General features: G+C 47.1%; 1 protein-coding gene across 1 annotated transcript in view; it reads right to left on the bottom strand.

Annotated features, from left to right (window-relative positions):
- Positions 1-14182: 14182 nt before the first annotated feature.
- The window catches only part of IDH2 (isocitrate dehydrogenase (NADP(+)) 2), a 33188-nt gene continuing 23603 nt past the window's right edge, over positions 14183-23767 (bottom strand). The window contains exons 8-11 of the mRNA XM_040414134.1: positions 23114-23226; positions 22759-22856; positions 14622-14714; positions 14183-14535 (exon numbers count right to left, since the gene is read on the bottom strand). Of these exons, the coding sequence (XP_040270068.1) occupies positions 14448-14535; positions 14622-14714; positions 22759-22856; positions 23114-23226 (392 nt within the window). The 3' untranslated portion in view covers positions 14183-14447. The remainder of the gene's footprint in view (positions 14536-14621; positions 14715-22758; positions 22857-23113; positions 23227-23767) is intronic.

The following is a 23767-nucleotide window of genomic DNA, read 5'->3' as shown; positions in this document are numbered from 1 at the left end:
GCAATACTGGATCCGTTCTTCCGGTGTCATCAGGCAAAACGGATCCGGTATCCGGTTTTCTCTTTTGCCTGATCAGTCAAAAAGACTGAACTGAAGACATCCTGAACAGATTACTCTCCATTTAGAATGCATGGGGATATACCCGATCAGTTCTTTTCCGGTATAGAGCCCCTAGGACGAAACTCTATGCCGGAAAAGAAAAACGCTAATGTGAAAGTACCCTTAGGGTACTTTCACACTAGCGTTTTTCTTTTCCGGCATAGAGTTCCGTCCTAGGGGCTCTATACCGGAAAAGAACTGATCAGGCATATCCCCAGGCATTCTGAATAGACAGTAATCCGGTCAGGATGCTCAGTTCAGTCATTTTGACTGATCAGGCAAAAGAGAAAACCGTAGCATGCTACGGTTTTATCTCCGGCGAAAAAAACTGAAGACTTGCCTGAATGCCGGATCCGGCATTTTTCCCTATAGGAATGTATTAGTGCCGGATCCGGCATTCAAAATACCGGAATGCCGGATCCGTCCTTCCGGTCTGCGCATGCGCAGACCTTTAAAAAATAAAAATACCGGATCCGTTTTGCCTGATGACACCGGAAAAACGGATCCGGTATTGCAATGCATTTTTCTGACTGATCAGGCATTTTTCTGACTGATCAGGATCCTGATCAGTCTGAAAAATGCCTGATCAGTCAAAAAAATTACATGCGTTTGCATACAGTTTCCCTGATCAGGCAGGCAGTTCAGGCAACGGAACTGCTTGCCGGAATCCTCTGCCGCAAGTGTGAAAGTACCCTAAGCTGGCTTGTAAGGGACTTTCCATTCACCACACTGCTTTGTTTGCTGGGAAGGCCACTATTACACTAGTAGAAAGAAGGCTTGATCCACGTTTCAATTTTCTAGCTGATGATGAAAACTAAAAGGTTCCTGTTTTTACTTTTAGTAATGATGTAACCTAAAAATGAAAATTGGGAATCTTGGACGATTTCCATGTATTTAACTAAACTCACACATCAGTGTCAGGTAGCTTTTTGTAAAGCCTTCTAACATTGGCAGGATTTGTGTATATCGTGAAGCTTCTAGTGTAAAGTGGAAGAATATTAACATTAGTTCAAATGATTTCACATCATGAAATGAGCAGTGGTGGAAGGGAAATGTTAGATCTTGCAACAGAATGAGAAGATTAAGGCTAGGTCTACACGACGACATTTGTCGCGCGACATTTTGTTGCACTAATGTCACGCGACAATTTTTATAATGGCAGTCTATGGTGTCACACTGCAACATGCTGCGACTACGACGCAACAGTCGCAGAAAATCCATTCGAGATGGATTTTTCTGCGACTGTTGCATCGCAGTCGCAGCATGTTGCATGCTGCAGTGCAACACCATAGACTGCCATTATAAAAATTGTTGCGCGACATTTGTGCAACAAAATGTTGTGCTACAAATGTTGCAGTGTAGTTGTGCCCTATCTGTCGCACGACAAATGTCGTCGTGTAGACCTAGCCTTAAAGTGGACCTCTGGGTAAATTTTCCTAATTAGTAAACTAACTACTAGGGTCATGGAACATTTTTTTAAGCAGCATACTGAGTGTCATAAGGCCAGGGTAGTATCCAGTACAGAATAGTAGGAGAGATTGAGTGCTGCAAATGGGTCACTTAGCGATAACACTAGCAATGTTTTGCTGGTCCTGATCCAGGTTCACCATCAGCTTGATAAAGGACATCGTCAGAAACATTGCTTCTATGTTTAAGTGATGCTGGAGCTTAAACAGGTTTTCTGAGTGTCTGAGGATAGGTCATCAATATCAGACTGGTGGGGGTCTGACACTGGGCACCCCCACCGATCAGCTGCTTGAGTAGGCCATGGCCTCCTTGCAGTTTACCAAGCACAGTGGCATCCATTCTCTTGAATAGGACTAAGCTGTGCCTAGACCACGTGACCAATGAATGTGACGTCACTGGCCTAGGAAAAGGCCGCAGCACTCACTGGAGCACTACAGCATATTCAAACAGCTGATTAGCAGGGGTCAGACCCTCCCCGATCTGATATTTATGACCTATCCTGAGGCTAGACCATTGCACAACCCCTTTAAATAAAGTTGCACACTTTGCAGGCACTCAGACCATGTGCTGTCCTATTATTCTGTTATAGGGTCATCATGGTATTTATTTTACAATAGTCCCTCAAATGCATGTTTACAAGGAGCACTTAGCACCACAGGAAATAGCAAAATGGCCGCCTGTTACTGGACTCTAAAGGAAAAGTTGCTAAAATGATGCCAGTGATGTCAGACAAGGCAACATCTGTACAGCCCAGTAACCTGCAGCAATAATTGTCCTTTCCTGTGGTTATAAGAACCTATAGTGTACTAAGCACCCAAGCTTACATTTTGTGGACCAGAGTGAAAAAACAGACTCTCTTTAAATGTCTTTAGATGTCCATTTTACTATAAACCAGGGATGCTCAACCGGCGGCCCTCCAGCTGTTGTAAAACTACAACTCCCACCATGCCCTGCTGGTATTCCCTGTCCGGGAATGCTGGGAGTTGTAGTTTTGCCACAGCTGGAGGGCCGCAGGTTGAGCATGCCAACAACTTGCCCGGAGTTTTACTTTAACAGAAAATGACAATGAAAAACTGCTCAGGAAATAAACATTTTTGTGTTTTTCCCTTTCATTTGCAGGTGTAGAGCTACTAGGTTTTCCATGATGATAAACCTACAGGCTGTCTGAAGGCATCAGAATGTATGCCTAAGGCTGGTTTCACATCACCGTTTCTTTTTCTATTTTTCTAATCCGTTTTTTTGAGACTGAAAAAAAAAAGTTCTGCATGCAGTACTTTTTTCCCCATCTTAAAAAAACAAAACAAAAAAAAAAACATCTCAAACAGATGCCAAGTGTACATAACAGATGCACAGGATCTGTTTTTTTTTATTATTTTTTTTTACAGGATCCTGTTTTTTGGTATTATTAGTGGCATTTTTTGGCAGTAAAAAAGAGTCAGCTCCAGATATTAGCTGAAGGTCTGTGGGAAATATGAAATGCAGGACACTTTTTTTGCTCCTGGCATAATTGTTCATTAGATGGCATTTCTCGTCTTATTAGACGAAAGTGCACCATGCTGGAGCTCTTGGTGTTTTTGTTTTTATTTTTATTTTAGATATTTTGTCTTCACCTTCTCTATAGGGGAAAATACCATTTAACCCTTTCACCCCCGGAAGTTCTTTTTTTTGCGTTTTGCGCTCGCTGCCTTCTCAGAGCCATAACTTTTTTATTTGTCTGTTCACATAGCCATATGAGGGCTTCTTTTTTACTTTCCAACATTTAATATTGCATATGATGTAGTGGGAAGTGGTAACAAAATTCCAAATGGGGTGAAACTGCAAAAAGAAAAAGCAATTCCATCACAGTTTTACGTTTTTTATTTTTTTTTACTTACGGCGTTCGATTTGCGATAAAACTGACCGGTTACTTTTATTCTACAGGTCAGTACGAATCCGGCGATACCTTCTGGCTCAGTTCAGACCTGAGCGTTTTCCTACGCGCTGTAAAACGCTCAACAAGGAGAAACCAATGCTTCCCTATGGGAATGGTTCTCACCTGGGCGTTTTACAGCGCGTACGATCGCGCTGTAAAACGCCCGACGCTCAAACAAGTACAGGAGCGTTTTTTTGGGCGCTTGTCGCGCGTTCCCGTACATAGACTTTCGGGAACGCGCGACACTGTGTGTACGCTTGTCTCTGTATGCGCGATTGTAAACGCCCGTACAATCGCGCATACAGAGCGCTCCTTTCAGAACGCTCAGGTCTGAACTGAGCCTCTATGTATAGTTTTTCTTGCGTTTTGCTAGTGATAAAAAAAATGGGGAAAAAAATCTGTTTTATTGTTTTTGTTGCCATATTTTGACCTCTATAACTTTTTTGTAATTATCACTTTTTATTTATTTGCGGTTTGCCGTATGGGGAATATATTTTTATACTATGGGAGTTTTATTCTTATTTTGGGGAAAGGGGTGTGATTTAAATATTTTTTCTTTTTTTTTACACTTTTAGGCTGGGTTCACACGAGCAGATGCCGTGCGTGACATCCGCTCCTTGAAAGACAGCCAAGACCCGATGCAGACTGCAGAGGCACGGAGCATTACTTGGCTGTCTTTCACGGAGCGGATGTCACGCACGGCATCCGCTCGTGTGAACCCAGCCTTATAGTTCCCATAGGGAACTATAACAATCAATCATCTGATTGCTATCAGACTCTAATGCACTTACATTGGAATCTATGATGATTTTAGACTATGTTTACACGACAACATTTGTCGCGCGACAGATAGGGCACAACTACACTGCAACATTTTGTTGCACTAATGTCGTGCGATAATTTTTATAATGGCAGTCTATGGTGTCGCACTGCAACATACTGCGACGCAAGTCGCAGAAAAATCCATCTCGAATGGATTTTCTGCGACTGTTGCGTCGCAGTTGCAGCATGTTGCAGTGCGACACCAAAGACTGCCATTATAAAAATTGTCGCATGACATTAGTGCAACAAAATGTTGCGCGGCAAATGTCGTCGTGTAGACGTAGCCTTACTCCTTTCCTATGGAGTCCTATTACAGGCAAGGGCGCAATAGGAAATACTATGCAACAGCCTCCTGTCATTAACAGACAGGGGCTGCTGCATACAAGCTCCGACTCCTCTGATCGCCACACGGGGAGACAAAGCACCACTGAAAGCGCGCACTTTCGGTTTTCAGCGCACTCAGACGCCGTGTTCAGGATTGACCACGGCATCTGAGGGGTTAAATGTCCACGACTGCCATTACTGCCAGTTGTGGATATGAGCCGCGGGTACCTGCTATAAGAAGGTACAGAGGGAGGTTATTAATGGTACACTGAGATTGAGTCACTGTCACAAGTGGAGTACCTTAGGGGTCAGTACTGGGCCCTATCCTCTTCAATATATTTATTAATGATCTTGTAGAAGGCTTGCACAGTAAAATATAAATTTTTGCAGATGACACTAAACTGTGTAAAGTAATTAACACTGAAAGACAGTATACACTGCTACAGATGGATCTGGATAGATTGGAGGCTTGGGCAGAGAAGTGGCAGATGAGGTTTAACACTGACAAATGTAAGGTTATGCACATGGGCAGGGCCGTCTTTAATATTGATTGGACCCTGGGCAAAAATTTACTTGGGCCCCCTGGATCCCGCCTTCCCACACCTTAGGCAATCACGCTCTCCACCACAACACACACACACAAAAATCCACACATCTGGTAGAGTACAGTGAATGACTGTAAATACTTCCAGTTCTGAAGACTCCAGCGGCTCAGGATCAGTGCTCGGGGCAGCTGGGCTCAGGCTGGAAGTGGGCACCGCTCTGTAGGAAGGAGACCAGGGCTCGGCTCACCCTAGTGTTACAGTGCACCCCACAGTATGCAGTATAGCACCCTATAGTATACAGCACCACATAGTATGCAGTATAGCACCCACACTATACAGTACCCCACAGTATATAGTAGAGCAGAATAGCACCCCACACTATATACAGTACCCCACAGTATGCAGTATAGCACCCTATAGTATACAGCACCACACAGTATACAGTACCCCACAGTATATAGTAGAGCAGTATAGCACCCCACACTATATACAGTACCCCACAGTATATAGTAGAGCAGTATAGCAGCCCACACTATATACAGTACCCCACAGTATATAGTAGAGCAGTATAGCAGCCCACAGTATACAACACCTCACTGTATACAGCACCCCAAACTATACACGATACAGCCCCCCACACTATAGAGTACAGCACTCCACACTATACCGCACCCACAGTATACAGACCCCCACAGTATACAGTACAGCAGTATGGCCCCCCCCCACACTATACAGGCCGCCCCCACACAGTATACAGGCCCCCGCACAGTATACAGGCCCCCGCACAGTATACAGGCCCCCGCACAGTATACAGGCCCCCCCCCACAGTATACAGTCCCACACAGTATACAGCCCCCACCCCCCCCACACACAGTGTACAGCCCACCACACAGTGTACAGCCCCCCCCCACACGGTATACAGCCCCCCCCCACACGGTATACAGCCCCCCCCCACACGGTATACAGCCCCCCCCCACACGGTATACAGCCCCCCCACACGGTATACAGCCCCCCCCCACACGGTATACAGCCCCCCCCACACGGTATACAGCCCCCCCCCACACGGTATACAGGCCCCCACACGGTATACAGGCCCCCACACGGTATACAGCCCACCACAATACAGTAGTTTACAGTATATTAACATAACAGCCCCTGTCACCTTTTTCTGATGTAATCTTCACACAAAAAAGCTCCACAGTTAACTTCTGCAACACTCCTGATAGGACCTGTGATGACCTCATAGCCATGTGACCAGTAATTGCTAGGTTACTGGTCACATGGTGATGATGTCATTAAGGTCCTGATCACAACTTTAACACAGTACGATCATGATGCCTGGACTCAGTGCAGGCATGGAATGGCAGCACCCCCTGTGTAGCTGACAGCTTGACACCCGGGGCAGTGGCTAGCAGGGCTCAAGAGGCAGCTGCCTTGGGCCCCGGGCAGCTGCCCCTTTTGCCCCTTGGTAAAGACGGCCCTGCACATGGGAAGAAATAATACAAGTCACCAGTACATACTAAATGGTAAAACACTGGGCAACACCGACATAAAAAAAGGACTTTTAGTGAACAGCAAACTAAGCTGTAGAAACCAGTGTCAGACAGCTGCTGCCAAGGCCAATAAGATAATGGGTTGCAGCAAAAGGGGCATAGATGCCTGTGATGAGAACATAGTCCTGCCACTTTACAAATCACTAGTCAGACCACACATGGGGTACGGTGTACAGTTCTGGGCTCCTGTGAACAAGGCAGACATAGCAGAGCTGGAGAGGGTTCAGAGGAGGGCAACTAAAGTAATAACTGGACTGGGTGGACTACAGTACCCTGAAAGATTATCAAAAAAACGTAATTAGACTTCCCGGCAATTGTTTCCTTGAGTCCACTATGACGGCTTAACCACGAGATTGACCCCTTGACCTCTGTAGGGGCAGGAACACAGAGTCTAAAAGGCCACCACCCACTCTCACCCTCAGTGTTTACAAATTACCAAATGTTTTTTTTTTTCAGTATTACTTCATACTCTAGCCCCTCTTATAACCTCGGGGAAGGGGGGGGGGGGATGATTTACAAGCCATCATGGTGGACTCAACGAAACAGAATTACCGGTAAGTCTAATTACGGTTTTTCCATTTCGTCCACCATGACGGCTTAACCACGAGAACTATCAGATTACTTAGGGAGGGAGACTGCTTGAAGGACCTTCTGTCCAAAGGTCAGATCAGCAGAAGCAGACACATCAATACAATAATGTCTTATGAACGCATTTACATTAGACCAGGTGGCGGCCCTGGTTTTTGGACTAATAAGGTTTGAACAACAACCTTTTCTTGTTCGGGAACTTGTTACCACTTTTGAGTCTATTAAATCTAAGCCTCCCTGCCAAATTTTTCCTAACACGCTCTGGCTGTGGGAGGTTATGCAGAAATTCTTTGGAGGAGTTGAGGAAAATTCTATCCTGTATCCGTTTTCTATGATGTCCAAGGCCCAGGGGCTCCGGGTCATGGATTCACACTGGGATAGAAAACTTCTCAACCTTGGAGTCATTGTTTATCGGATTGTTTATTTTGGGGATTGAGTATGAAACCCCTGCCTTTCCCCCCTTTTTGATAGCTCCACCTCCCTGATTTTCCTTTGCCCCTGTAGGATCTAGACTGAGGGTTAAAGGCACGAAAAGGCTTCTTTTTACCCTCTTCAGGGAACCCTTTCTTTTTGTCAGCTGCTTTTTTGAGAATAGAGTCTGACCGAAAACTTACTCTCCAGAAAAAGCAAGAGCACAACTTAGCTTTAGATGTTATATCTGCCGTCCAAGACTTATTCACCATGCTCTTCTCGCTGAATTAGAGAGCCACATCTTTTGCGGCAAACCTAACGGATTCAGCTTAGGCATCCGCCAAGAACGGTGTCGCTGACCTGAGAAGGGGAATAGAGTTTAGGATTTCCTCTAGGAGTCCTGTTTTTAATATGGTTTTCTAATTCGCTGATCCAAAAATACATGGCTCTAGCCACTGATTTTGCCGCTATGTTCGTTTTTATGCCAAACATGGATGCTTCCCAGGATTTTCTCAGAGCATCAGCCTTCCTTTCCATTGGATACTGTAGTTGAGAGGAATCCTCAAAAGGGTCTTTTTGACAACTTTTGCTACCTGGACATCAATCTTTGGCATTTCATTAAAGATCTTTACTTCAGCTTGATCAAAGTCTGTTCCTAAACTCCCTAGAGACACCTTATCTCCTTTCTGGATCCGTCCAGAATCATCTAATATTTTCATTTACTGGGAACACTTTGGATTTCTTTGTTCTAAGTCCTCCAAACATCTCATCCTGGACTGACCGGGGCTTTTGTATGTGCTCAATGTCCATGGTAGTTCTTACAGCTCCCATTAATTCCTCCATATCCTCAGAAGAGATTTTTTTTTTTTTTTACTATCTTCTGCAATTTCTCCCTCTGATAGAGCATCAAATATCAATGTTCTGTCTAGAGGTCGAAGCCTCCATGTCCTCTGCGTCAGAGGATGGAACGGACATCTTAGACCAGGCATCCTCAAACTGCAGCCCTTCAGCTGTTGTAAAACTACAACTCCCACAATGCCCTGCTGTAGGCTGTTCGGGCATGCTGGGAGTTGTAGTTTAGCAACAGCTGTAGGGCCGCAGTTTGAGGATGCCTGTCTTAGACCTTTTTGCAGGTGGAGCAGGAGGAACGGATTTGAGGGAGGATTTTATCTCGTTCTGGATCATAGATTTAACTTCCATACGGATCGATGGTTGCTCTTCTTTTACAAGCTCATTAATGCAAGATTGACAGCTTTTTATGATTTTCAGGAAGTCTCTTGGTACAAGTTGCACATCTAGAGACTTTGGATTTAATTCTGGGCTCTTTCACTCCCTATAAGAGAGGAGCAACCAGGTATCAGGAGACCATATACATTAAGCATGTCAGAGTGATACATATTCGACAGAGGAAAACTCACGGTTGGAGTAGCTGGGGGGGGGGGGGTGTAGGATCAATCAGGCCTGCAGGGGGGAACACCACACAGGAAGCAGCAGTGTCGTTTGAATCTGCCGTTTTTAAAGCATGTTGGTTCCAAGCTCCGCCCCCCTGCAGGCCGAGAACAGAGCACAGCGCTGCGGCTTCGCGCTTAGGTCGGCGTGCAGCGTGTTTTGTAGTGCACGGTCAGCTTCCACAGAGAAAGGGAAGGAGGACCATGTACATGTGGAGAGATAACAGGCCCCCGCTGTACAGGAACAAGATCTACTCCAGAATGTCCTCTGGAGTGCAGAGGAAAAGGGGGGAAAACCCCACACAGACCATGGGTGGCCTCTTTTTCTCGTCTTTTCCATTGGGGGGACACAGACCATGGGTATAGCTTAAGCCACCACTAGGAGGAGACACTATGCAAATAAGAAAAACAGCTCCTCCTCCACTGGCTATACCCCCATGCTCCAACAGGAGGACCTCAGTGCGTAGAATAGAACCAACCCCTCCTGTAACAGACAATAGGTGGGAGCTGTGTCCCCCAATGGAAAAGACGAGAAAAAGATTTTACAGGCGAGTTTCACAAAAAAAAAATCTCCTTTTCTCGCCCATGCCATAGGGGGACACAGACCATGGGACATCCTAGAGCAGTCCATGGGGTGGGAAGACCAACACCTCCAGAGGGAAACGTCCAACGGTTAAACAGGAACCACAGCCTGCAATACCTTGCGCCCTATGGCAGCATCAGCCGATGCCAGAGAGTGCGGCTGGTAGAACTTGGTAAAGGTATGTAAGGACGACCAGGTGGCTGCCTTACAAAGTTGTGATGTAGAGGCTCAATTGCGCCTAGCCCAGGGAGGCCCCCCACCGCCCTGGTGGCGTGCGCGGTAACCCCCGCTAGGGGAAACCCTACCCCGGGACCTTCCTGAGGATGATTCTGGACACCACTGCAGCCCAAGTATTCCTTCCGGATTACAAGTTCTCTCGGATACGGGAGTCTGTGTCCTTCCTCCCAATCTCAGATGCTAGTCTCCGGGGTTGGGGTGGCTTTTTCCGGGCTCGGACGGTTCAGAGGGTGGGTCAGAAGTGGAAGCCCGCCTTCCGATCAACATACTGGAGCTCAGAGTAATTTTTCTCTGTCTCATTGGAGCCCCCTCCTAGCGGGTCTCCTGATAAAGGTCCAGTCGGACAATGCCACAGCTGTGGCCTACATCAATCTTCAAGGCGTAACCCGCAGCCGGACAGGTGATGCAAGAGGTGAAATGAATCCTCTAGTGAGCGGAAGCTCATGTTCCAATATGGTCTGCAGTGTACATCCCAAGGGTCGAAAACTGGATGGCAGACTCATCTGCAACAGGGTGGATCCGGGAGAGTGGTCTCTGCATCAGGACGTATTCGAGGACGTCTGTTGCCGTTGGGGCCGACCCGGACGTGGACCTGATGGCGTCCTGGCCCGAGCTCTGGATCCTGAGGCGTACGGGGTGGACGCTCTGGTGTCTCCGTGGCGAGACTTTGCGCTCCTCTGTCTTCCCACCACTGCCTCACTCCCAAAGGTTCTTCGCAGGGTCGTGAGGCAGTGGTGATCAGCCAGCCGAACTGCTGCAGGCCTTTATCAGTATGTCGTCCAGGTAGGGCACCAGAGATAATGACGGCCGCCAATGGCGAAGCGCAGGAATCTGTGGTGAGATTCTGCGATAGGGACATGCAGATAGGCATCCCGGGTGTCCACTGACGCAAGGAACTCCCCTGGAAGAAGAGAAGCAATAACGGAGCGGAGGGATTCTATCCGGAACCTCCGCACCCGACGGGACTTGTTAAAGAGCTTCAGGTCTAGGATCAGACGTACAGATCCCTCCTTCTTTGGCACCACAAAGAGATTTGAGTAGAACCCTGTACCCTGTTCCTCCAGAGGAACTGGGGCAACTACTCCCCGGACCAGAAGGGAAGAGACCACTTGTAAAAAGGGCCGAGGCTCTGGCCAGATCACCCGGAACCCGAGAAGGGAAGAAACTTTCCGGAGGTCTGGAAGCGAATTCTCTCTTGTAACCAGAAGTTACAATTTTCAGGGTCCAGGCGTCTTGAACGTGAGCTCTTCAGACCTGCTGAAAGGAGAGCAGACGGCCCCCCCACTGCAGGCGGTGGGGGGCGCCCCTTCAGGCGGAGAACTGCTTGTGAGCCACGGGGCGGGCAGAACTCCCCTGGAATTGTGCCAGAGGACGCCAGGGAGGCTGAGGTGTAAAGGAAGGCTTCTTGCAGGAGTCCTGAGAGCCACCGGAGGAGGGGGCTGTCTTGAAAGGACTGATTTCTAGAGCTAAAGGGGCAAGCTCTGAAGGCACGCTTGGATCTAGATTGGGGCAGGTGTGTGCTCTTGCCCCCCGTAGCGTCATAGATAACCTCTTCCAGCGTAGCACCGAAGGGCCTGGAGCCCGCAAAGGAGAGGTTAGTGAGGGAGCGCTTTGAGGAAGCGTCGGCGTCCCAGACCTTCAACCAGACCTCCCTGCGCTGCGTGACCGAGAGGGCCGAAATCCGCGCAAAGAGAGTGCTGAAGTCCAATGAGGCCTCACAGAAATATTGTCGCTTTGACATCTGGGGGGCAAAGCTCAGGGTGTCCGCAGAGGTATCCTGCTCTGCGAGGTCCTGATGGCGCTGCAACCACACCGAAAGCGCCCTGGCTACCCAGGCCGAGGCAAACACGGGCCGCAGACCAGTGCCTACCAGAGTGAAGATGGCTTTGGAAAGAGACCAAACGCCTATCAACGGAGTCCTGTAGGGAGAACCCGTCCAGGACTGGTATTGCCGAATTCTTAGCCAATCTGGCCACCTGCGGGTCGACAGGAGGAGAAGACCACTGCCGCGCATTATCTGCCGGGAAAGGATACAGAGTATCCATGCGCCTTGTGGCAGAAAGAACAGTGATTAGGGCGCTCCCAAGCCTTAGAAAGTACCTTGGCGACTCCCATGAATGGGAAATGTCACTGCCTCTGGTGCGTCACCCCTTCTGGAGTGGAAAAGGGGGAATTCCTGGCTACTAGAAGGAGGTTCCCCCTGTATGTCAAAGGTGTCATGGACCGCCGTGACCAAGTCTGCCCCCATGGTGGAGAGCTTAGGCGAGGGTTCCGATTCAGTGTCCTCGTCCGAGCCGGACCTTTCCCCTTCAGACCTGCAGTCCCCGCGAAGGGGAGAGGCTGAACACGCCTCCAGGCGAGGGGGAGAAGCAGAGTCATCTGAGGAGGGATGCTGGCGCGCACGCTGCCTCTTAACGGTCGAGCGTCCTCTGTGGGGAGGGGGGGGCACCGAGAGGTGGAGCGGTGCTAACCACAGGCATCGCAGGCGGTGGATCCGAGGCCGCCATGCGTTCCATAAAGGTCATGGCCGCACGCGAGACTTTGAACAAGTCCGCGGCCGCCCTAGCTATGGCAGAGGCCCAGGAGGGCTCCGAAGGGGCGGAGGAGGGACTCGGCTGGTTTGATGGAGGGGGAGGTGGATGATCCTGTCCCGAGGCAGGGCAAGAGTCACAGGAGCCTGTAAACTATAGTGGCAAGCAGCATACCTTACCCAGTGGGACCTCAGGTGTCGCTTTAGATTTTTGGGGCACCCCTGGTCTGGCATGACGACGGCAATCCCGGAGTCAGGGTCTCCTACAGTTTTGCAGAACACTATCTGTCCTACTGTGACCTGTGAGGAGCTGGAGTAGCAGCCAAGCATAGAGAAGCGCTGAGGCAAAGTGGAAGAGCCTCAGTCGCGTCACAGCTCGCGCAAAAAAATCGCTGTAAAAAAAAAAAATGTGCGCGTGCGGGAAACAAAGGCAGACCCCGGCTCCGAAAATGGCGCCCGCCGTCAGGATGCAGGGGGGAAATATTTTAGAGGCTGAAAGGGGCTTTGAACACTGAAAGCCTGGACATGGGGCAACAGCATTACAACAGAGCTACCAGCTTGCCTTGTATAAACAAAAAAACGGGAAAAGGGCACAGCAGCATGGCACGGTGAATAGCCACTGCCCCAAGAAGGAATCCCTCCTCCCTCTCAGCCAGCAGGCCCTCTCATATCCACAGGTAAGCCCTGAAGAACCGTGTCACAGTGTGAGCACGGGGGGAGGGGGAGCTGCAGGAGAGCCGATGTACTTATCCGAGTCCTGCAGTCTTCACCCTCTGTTCCGGACCAGCATGGGGCACCTCTTCAGTCATCTGGCACAAGGAGTGGCAGTGCACTTGATAGAGGGCAGGAGTAGGTGACCCTGGATCTGGTAGGCCACCGGAGCTGCAGGTCGAGCCCGGTTCCACTTATCTTCTGGGGGAAAGGGAAGGTAGCCAGGGACGGCCATTCGACCCTGGCACTCGCGCTGAGAGACCAGGGATGCACCATGCGACCCTGCGTCCTCTGTTTAGAAAAAAACAAACGGGAGAAGAGAAAAACTACAGGGACAACCCTGCATGAGCAGGAGTGTCACCTCCTTATCCGACACTAAGCTAAAACTGAGGTCCTCCTGTTGGAGCATGGGGGTATAGCCAGTGGAGGAGGAGCTGTTTTTTCTTATTTGCATAGTGTCTCCTCCTAGTGGTGGCTTAAGCTATACCCATGGTCTGTGTCCCCCAATGGAATGGGCAAGAAATTAGGGTTATCCACTTTAGAAAAGAGGGGGAGATCTAATAGCCATGTATAAATATTTTCTACAGAAACCTACAAGAGGATTCTTTACTGCAAGAGCGGTGAGACTCAAGAGGGGACTGGATGCATTTCTGGAGTGTAGTATTACAGGTTATAAGTAACTAGATTTCTGGAGAAGTCATTGATCCAGGTAGTTATTCCTTAGTTTTTTTCCCCCCTTAAAGAGGAAAATTGGCTTCTGCCTCAAGGTTTCTTTGCCTTCCTCTGGAACAACTTGCAGGATAACAGGCCGAACAGGTGTCTTTTCAGCCTTATAAACGGTTACTAGGTATTTGTGAACATTCATGAGCCCAACACATACGAATACTCCAAAGAGTCCTGCAAGCCACCAGGACCTTTTCCTCACATACAGTAATAAACAATTCTCAGCCAATTTACAAGAAGTTTGTGAAGATTTTATTCACTGTACATTGCACCATTTGGGCAAGATGACAGATACAAAAAGGTGCAGTAAAATGAAGTCCAACACTAAACAGGTGACAAACACCTGTCCCGGTTCTGCAGCTGTGCAGGGTGTTTAATACAACCAGCATTAAACGGGTTAAAAAAAGTTTGTTCCAAAGTCACTCAGGTGACTTCCTAAATTGAAGAGGTTAAAAATGAGGTAAAACTGTCTGGCCATTGAACTAGTGCAAACTTCATTTCTTTCCCAGTGCTTTGTCCAGGTTATTCTTGATCGTGTCCAGGAAGTCTGTTGTGTTCACGTAATGCTCGTTGAGTTTGACGCTGAAGGAGAAACAAAGGAACCACAATGAAATGGAAGCTCAACTTAAATGTCTGGACAAAATTCCAGTTGTTGAATTAACACTTACTTGCTTAAGCCGTGAATACAGGCAGCCAGGTCCTTTGTCATCACACCACTCTCCACAGTTTCAACGCAAACCTTCTCCAGTTTCAAGGAAAAGCTGCAAGAAAGGAACAGTCAGCTTAAAAACAGCAATGAGGCAGGAGGAACTGCAATAAGGGAGCACGAGAGTTTAGATTCTAGGCAGTTTCACAGCTTTGCTCTTCTGATTACTACTGCAGACATCTTCAAGAAAGAATATATCACGTTTCTATCTAGTGAGATAAATAAACCGGTCACATAATCCACTATACAATAAACTATTATTAACTTGAACACCAGAGTAAGCCTATGTGGTTTTCTTTGGTTGGTGCATATTTCTCATTTAAGTAGGTCACTTTTCTGGAATAAAAAGTCACAACTTTATAAAAGCCACCTGTGCAAGTCACAGGAACCGCTTCCCCTTCGCTGTGACCGACAGCGCTTATGCACAAGAGTTCAGCTGCCTTTGCCGAACAGCCGGCTGTCAGTCACAGGAGAAGGGGCAGGGAAGGAGGCACGGTTACCTCGACTTGAAGGAGGCCGCTGCCCCCATGACTTCAAGCATGACTAGAAAATCAGCTTTTGCTTCATCTGCCTTCAGGAAGAAAATGATCATTGGAAACACACTGCTGGCTACTCAGGTACTGCTGGTGGCTTGGGATGGTTTTTGGGGGTGAGAGGTTCCCTTTAAAACCACCAAAAGGCACAATAGTAAAGGGTGCAAAAAGCCCTCAGTGTAAGGCCTCATGCACACGAACGTTTTTTTTCACGGTCCGCAAAAACAGGGTCCGTAGGTCCGTGATCCGTGACCGTTTTTTCGTCCGTGGGTCTTCCTTGATTTTTGGCGGATCCACGGACATGAAAAAAATGTCATTTTGGTGTCCGCCTGGCCGTGCGGAGCCAAACGGATCCGTCCTGAATTACAATGCAAGTCAATGGGGACGGATCCGTTTGACGTTGACACAATATGGTGCCATTTCAAACGGATCCGTCCCCATTGACTTTCAATGTAAAGTCCGGAGTCCCTTTTATACCATCAGATCGGAGTTTTCTCCAATCCGATGGTATATTTTAACTTGAAGCGTCCCCATCACCATGGGAACGCCTCTATGTTAGAATATACTGTCGGATATGAGTTAGATCGTGAAACCTCATTTCCGACAGTATATTCTAACACAGAGGCGTTCCCATGGTGATGGGGACGCTTCTAGTTAGAATATACTACAAACTGTGTACATGACTGCCCCCTGCTGCCTAGCAGCATCCGATCTCTTACAGGGGGCCGTGATCAGCACAATTAACCCCTCAGGTACCGCACCTGAAGGGGTTAATTGTACTATCATATCCCCCTGTAAGAGATCAGGGCTGCCAGGCAGCAGGGGGCAGACCCCCCCCCCCCCCCCCCCCCAGTTTGAATATCATTGGTGGCCCGTGCGGCCCCCCCCCCCCTTCCTCCATTGTAATAATTAGTTGGTGGCACAGTGTGCGCCCCCCCCCCCCCTTCCTCCCTCTATTGTAATAAATCGTTGGTGGCAATCATTGGCCCCCCTCCCTCTATAGCATTAACAACATTGGTGGCCAGTGTGCGGCCTCCCATCTTGCGCCCCCCCCCCCCCGATCATTGGTGGCAGCGGGTTACTAGCAATAGTACAAGATTCATACTTACCTGGGAGCTGTGATGTTCGTGTCCGGCCGGAGCTCCTCCTACTGGTAAGTGACGGTTCATTTAGCAATGCGCCGCACAGACCTGTCACTGTCACTTACCAGTAGGTGGAGCTCCCGGCCGGACACGAACATCGCAGCAGCAGGTAAGTATTAATCTTCTACTATTGTACTATTGCTAAGTAACCATGGCAACGAGGACTGTAGTAGCGTCCTGGTTGCCATGGTTACCGATCGGAGCCCCAGCGATTAAACTGGGACTCCGATCGGAACTCCGCTGCCACCAATGATGATGGGGGGCAGGGGGGGGGGGGGGGTAGATGGGAGGCTGCACACTGGCCACCAACGTTGTTAATGCTATAGAGGGGGGGGGGCAATGGGGGGCGCACACTGTGCCACCAACGATTTATTACAATAGAGGGAGGAAGGGGGGGGGGCGCACACTGTGCCACCAACGAATTATTACAATAGAGGGAGGGAGGGGGCGCACACTGTGCCACCAACGAATTATTACAATAGAGGGAGGGGGGGGGGGGGCCGCACTGGCCACCAATGATATTCAAACTGGGGGGGGGGGGAGGGTCTGCCCCCTGCTGCCTGGCAGCCCTGATCTCTTACAGGGGGATATGATAGTACAATTAACCCTTTCAGGTGCCGCACCTGAAGGGGTTAATTGTGCTGATCACGGCCCCCTGTAAGAGATCGGGTGCTGCCAGGCAGCAGGGGGCAGTCTTGTACACAGTTTGTAGTGTATTCTAACTAGAAGCGTCCCCATCACCATGGGAACGCTTCTGTGTTAGAATATACTGTCGGTTCTGAGTTTTCACGAAGTGAAAACTCAGCTTTGAAAAAGCTTTATGCAGACGGATCTTCGGATCCGTCTGTATAAAAACTAAACTACGGCCACGGATCACGGACACGGATGCCAATCTTGTGTGCATCCGTGTTCTTTCACGGACCCATTGACTTGAATGGGTCCGTGAACCGTTGGCCGTGAAAAAAATAGGACAGGTCATATTTTTTTCACGGCCAGGAAACACGGATCACGGATGCGGCTGCAAAACGGTGCATTTTCCGATTTTTCCACGGACCCATTGAAAGTCAATGGGTCCGCGAAAAAAAACGGAAAACGGCACAACGGCCACGGGTGCACACAACGGTCGTGTGCATGAGGCCTTAAGCCTGTATACCCCCACATGACTGCTAGCCTCAGCAGTACATGACATAAGACCAGAGGCCAATGACTGCAGCAGTGACGTTTCTTCCCCCCCCCACTACACATTACTCATTTATTACATGATGCTGATCCTGTACAGATATATTTCAAATGACCCTCTGTACCCAGGTGGTCAAAATTGGTATTTCAATAGTCAGCGACTATAAATTCCTGTTTCTGGTCTTATTTAAAATATAAAACTTTTATTCTCTCTTAATTAAACAATACATTGCCACAAAAACAAAGTGAAAATGTTAAAAATACATATGGAGGACTACTATATTTGTGGTTGAGGGTATAATGTCTCTACTTTGTTGGTAGATCAGAAGGATATTACTACATATCTCTCTGAGAGCGGGGTGTAATCTATATAATGATATAAACTATATCGCCATAATTTATGTCTGCAATGTCAGCCGACACCAGGCATTCTGTCATCTAGACTGCACTCTATTAGCTGATTACCCTATAGAAAGTGCTTCTTTGGATTATATCTGGCCCCTTTCTATGAGTCTCTCAGTAGCTGTGCTTTTAGCACTTTTTTTTCCTACGCTGCCCCCGTCATGTATTAAGGTATGCTCGGCATCTGCAGGCCGCCGTATTCCTATTCCATTGTTTGCCCTACCATAAAAATGGAGCTACTATCAACGTTGATAGTAGCTCCATTTCCCCTGAAGACGCCGCATCTAGCGGTGAAACATGTCGGGGGAGCTGCATCTTTAATACTTTTAAAAATTATGGTAGGGCAAACAACGGAATAGGAATACGGCGGCCTGCAGACGCCAAGCATACCTTAATACATGACAGGTGCAGCGTAGGAAAAAAGTGCTGTCATGTATTAACCACCTCAGCCCCCAGTGCTTAAACACCCTGAAAGACCAGGCCACTTTTTACACTTCTGACCTACACTACTTTCACCATTTATTGCTCGGTCATGCAACTTACCACCCAAATGAATTTTACCTCCTTTTCTTCTCACTAATAGAGCTTTCATTTGGTGGTATTTCATTGCTGCTGACATTTTTACTTTTTTTGTTATTAATCGAAATTTAACGATTTTTTTGCAAAAAAATGACATTTTTCACTTTCAGTTGTAAAATTTTGCAAAAAAAATGACATCCATATATAAATTTTGCTCTAAATTTATTGTTCTACATGTCTTTGATAAAAAAAAAATGTTTGGGTAAAAAAAAAATGGTTTGGGTAAAAGTTATAGCGTTTACAAACTATGGTACAAAAATGTGAATTTCCGCTTTTTGAAGCAGCTCTGACTTTCTGAGCACCTGTCATGTTTCCTGAGGTTCTACAATGCCCAGACAGTACAAACACCCCACAAATGACCCTATTTCTGAAAGTAGACACCCTAAGGTATTCGCTGATGGGCATAGTGAGTTCATAGAACTTTTTATTTTTTGTCACAAGTTAGCGGAAAATGATGATTTTTTTTTTTTTTTTTTTTTTTCTTACAAAGTCTCATATTCCACTAACTTGTGACAAAAAATAAAAACTTCCATGAACTCACTATGCCCATCACGAAATACCTTGGGGTCTCTTCTTTCCAAAATGGGGTCACTTGTGGGGTAGTTATACTGCCCTGGCATTCTAGGGGCCCAAATGTGTGGTAAGGAGTTTGAAATCAAATTCTGTAAAAACTGACCAGTGAAATCCGAAAGGTGCTCTTTGGAATGTGGGCCCCTTTGCCCACCTAGGCTGCAAAAAAGTGTCACACATCTGGTATCTCCGTATTCAGTAGAAGTTGGGGAATGTGTTTTGGGGTGTCATTTTACATATACCCATGCTGGGTGAGATAAATATCTTGGTCAAATGCCAACTTTGTATAAAAAAATGGGAAAAGTTGTCTTTTGCCAAGATATTTCTCTCACCCAGCATGGGTATATGTAAAAAGACACCCCAAAACACATTCCCCAACTTCTCCTGAATACGGAGATACCAGATGTGTGACACTTTTTTGCAGCCTAGGTGGGCAAAGGGGCCCATATTCCAAAGAGCACCTTTCGGATTTCACTCGTCATTTTTTACAGAATTTGATTTCAAACTCCTTACCACACATTTGGGCCCCTAGAATGCCAGGGCAGTATAACTACCCCACAAGTGACCCCATTTTGGAAAGAAGAGACCCCAAGGTATTCGCTGATGGGCATAGTGAGTTCATGGAAGTTTTTATTTTTTGTCACAAGTTAGTGGAATATGAGACTTTGTATGAAAAAAAAAAAAAAAAAAAAAAAAATCATCATTTTCCACTAACTTGTGACAAAAAATAAAAAATTCTAGGAACTCGCCATGCCCCTCACGGAATACCTTGGGGTGTCTTCTTTCCAAAATGGGGTCACTTGTGGGGTAGTTATACTGCCCTGGCATTTTCCAGGGGCCCTAATGTGTGGTAAGTAGGTAAATGACCAGTGAAATCAGAAAGGTGCTCTTTGGAATATGGGCCCCTTTGCCCACCTAGGCTGCAAAAAAGTGTCACACATCTGGTATCTCCGTACTCGGGAGAAGTTGGGGAATGTGTTTTGGGGTGTCTTTTTACATATACCCATGCTGGGTGAGAGAAATATCTTGGCAAAAGACAACTTTTCCCATTTTTTTATACAAAGTTGGCATTTGACCAAGATATTTATCTCACTCAGCATGGGTATATGTAAAATGACACCCCAAAACACATTCCCCAACTTCTCCTGAGTACGGCGATACCAGATGTGTGACACTTTTTTGCAGCCTAGATGCGCAAAGGGGCCCAAATTCCTTTTAGGAGGGCATTTTTAGACATTTGGATACCAGACTTCTTCTCACGCTTTGGGGCCCCTAGAATGCCAGGGCAGTATAAATACCCCACATGTGACCCCATTTTGGAAAGAAGACACCCCAAGGTATTCAATGAGGGGCATGGCGAGTTCATAGAAAATTTTTTTTTTTGGCACAAGTTAGCGGAAATTGATATTTTTTATTTTTTTCTCACAAAGTCTCCCGTTCCGCTAACTTGGGACAAAAATTTCAATCTTTCATGGACTCAATATGCCCCTCACTGAATACCTGGGGGTGTCTTCTTTCCGAAATGGGGTCACATGTGGGGTATTTATACTGCCCTGGCATTCTAGGGGCCCTAAAGCGTGAGAAGAAGTCTGGAATATAAATGTCTAAAAAATTTTACGCATTTGGATTCCGTGAGGGGTATGGTGAGTTCATGTGAGATTTAATTTTTTGTCACAAGTTAGTGGAATATGAGACTTTGTAAGAAAAAAAAATAATAATTCCGCTAACTTGGGCCAAAAAAATGTCTGAATGGAGCCTTACAGGGGGGTGATCAATGACAGGGGGGTTGATCAATGACAGGGGGGTTGATCAATGACAGGGGGGTGATCAATGACAGGGGGGTGATCAATGACAGGGGGGGTGATCAATGACAGGGGGGGTGATCAATGACAGGGGTGGTGATCAATGACAGGGGGGTGATCAGGGAGTCTATATGGGGTGATAACCACAGTCATTGATCACGCCCGTGTAAGGCTTCATTCAGACGTCCGGATGCGTTTTGCGGATCCGATCCATCTATCAGTGGATCCGTAAAAATCATGCGGACGTCTGAATGGAGCTTTACAGGGGGGTGATCAATGACAGGGGGGGTAATCAATGACAGGGGGGTGATCAGGGAGTCTATATGGGGTGATCACCACAGTCATTGATCATGCCCCTGTAAGGCTTCATTCAGACGTCCGGATGCGTTTTGCGGATCCGATCCATCTATCAGTGGATCCGTAAAAATCATGCGGACGTCTGAATGGAGCTTTACAGGGGGGTGATCAATGACAGGGGGGTAATCAATGACAGGGGGGTGATCAGGGAGTCTATATGGGGTGATAACCACAGTCATTGATCATGCCCCTGTAAGGCTTCATTCAGACGTCCGGATGCGTTTTGCGGATCCGATCCATCTATCAGTGGATCCGTAAAAATCATGCGGACATCTGAATGGAGCTTTACAGGGGGGTGATCAGGGAGTCTATATGGGGTGATCACCACAGTCATTGATCATGCCCCTGTAAGGCTTCATTCAGACGTCCGGATGCGTTTTGCGGATCCGATCCATCTATCAGTGGATCCGTAAAAATCATGCGGACGTCTGAATGGAGCTTTACAGGGGGGTAATCAATGACAGGGGGGTGATCACCACAGTCATTGATCATGCCCCTGTAAGGCTTCATTCAGACGTCCGGATGCGTTTTGCGGATCCGATCCATCTATCAGTGGATCCGTAAAAATCATGCGGACATCTGAATGGAGCTTTACAGGGGGTTGATCAATGACAGGGGGGTAATCAATGACAGGGGGGTGATCAGGGAGTCTATATGGGGTGATCAGGGGTGATCAGGGGCTAATAAGGGGTTAATAAGTGACGGGGGGGGGGGGTGTAGTGTAGTGTAGTGGTGCTTGGTGGGACTTTACTGAGCTACCTGTGTCCTCTGGTGGTCGATCCAAACAAATGGGACCACCAGAGGACCAGGTAGCAGGTATATTAGACGCTGTTATCAAAACAGCGTCTAATATACCTGTTAGGGGTTAAAAAAAACACATCTCCAGCCTGCCAGCGAACGATCGCCGCTGGCAGGCTGGAGATCAACTCTCTTACCTTCCGTTCCTGTGAGCGCGCGCGCCTGTGTGCGCGCGTTCACAGGAAATCTCGCGTCTCGCGAGAGGACGCGTATATGCGTCCAGGAGGAATGAATCAACCACCTCCAGGACGCGTCTGTGCGTACAGCGGTCCGGAGGTGGTTAAGGTATGCTTGGCGTCTGCAGGCCGCCGTATTCCTATATCATTATATAGATTACACCCCGCTCTGAGAGATATGTAGTAATATCCTTCTGATCTACCAACAAAGTAGAGACATTATAACCTCAGCCCAAATATAGTAGGCCTCCATATGTATTTTTAACATTTTCACTTTGTTTTCGTGGCAATGTATTGTTTAATAAAGAATGAATAAAAGTTATATATTAAATGATAAGACCAGAAACAGGAATTTATAGTCGCTGACTATTGAAATACTGATCCTGTACAGGATACCCAGCAACCTTTATATGCAATACAGCATACCATATAGGTAGTTTATCATCCCTTGGTACAACAGATACGGCTAAAAATCAACTAAAAACAGTTGTGCTCTCTGGATCAGCACCTCATCTACTATAATCCAGTAGCTGTACCGTGCATTAAGGTAAAAAGACTTACTCTATCAGATCCTGGTTTCCATCCAGCTTTCCTCTGTGTTCCAAACCCCGGGTCCATGCAAAGATGCTAGCAATGGGATTTGTACTTGTGGGACGACCCTTCGTGTAGAGGGAAAAGAAAAATAAATCAACTTTATAAAAAGGTTTACAGCAACAAGTATAACTTACACAGTTCTAACCTCCAATATTATTTGTATTTAAACTATTACAATTGCAAACTTCGCCACCTAATAAACGGATTCTCAGATACTATGGAATTCAGCAGAATTATGGAGTCATCTCCCTGCTAGGCATAATCATGCTTATAGAGAACAGTTAAATTCTGGAGGGCAGCAAGTTAAGGTATTGAAGGGCACCTTCTGATGTTCCCGGTAATGACGTGTAACCGTTCCATGAGCAGCTTCTGCCTCAATTGTTTTTCCATCAGGGCACACCAGGACAGATGTCATTAATCCGAGGGAACCAAATCCTGCAAGATAAACCAACCATATTCAGTACTATACAGTACTATGTGTATTTACATTTTTCAACAGACAAGCATCAACCCAGCTGTTAATGTCCAAGTACTGTGGTACATCTGTTAACAGCACCATAGAGTATTCTAAAGATATTGCTCCCCTCCCATAGTGTTCAATATTCAGGACCATGATCAAGTACTCTCCTTTATCATGGTCACCTGTCAGACATTACTGCAGTGATAAAATGCTGTACCAACATGTGACTGCTACAGCCAATCTTTTACGGCACATCATTCTTGCAGCGATGCTTAGAGTAATGCTAGGGCTACACTGGTCCATAACCAGATGACTGCAGTATCAAATTGCGACATCAAGTGGACTATGCCTGACTTGCAACATCCAATTTTACATGTTTCTTTACAGACAATTTTAAAAATCTCATTTAACATCAGATTGGCTGTGATTTGTGCCACAGCGCCAACTTTGGTTTGTAATTTTCCCCCATAGGATAATGTATAAAGCTACATTAGATTTAAAACCAGGCCTCCCAAG

This window comes from Bufo bufo, chromosome 1, assembly GCF_905171765.1.
Source record: "Bufo bufo chromosome 1, aBufBuf1.1, whole genome shotgun sequence".
NCBI classification, from domain to species: domain Eukaryota; kingdom Metazoa; phylum Chordata; class Amphibia; order Anura; family Bufonidae; genus Bufo; species Bufo bufo.
The sequence above is the reverse complement of the archived record's forward strand: the minus strand, read 5'-3'. Positions and strand labels throughout refer to the sequence as shown.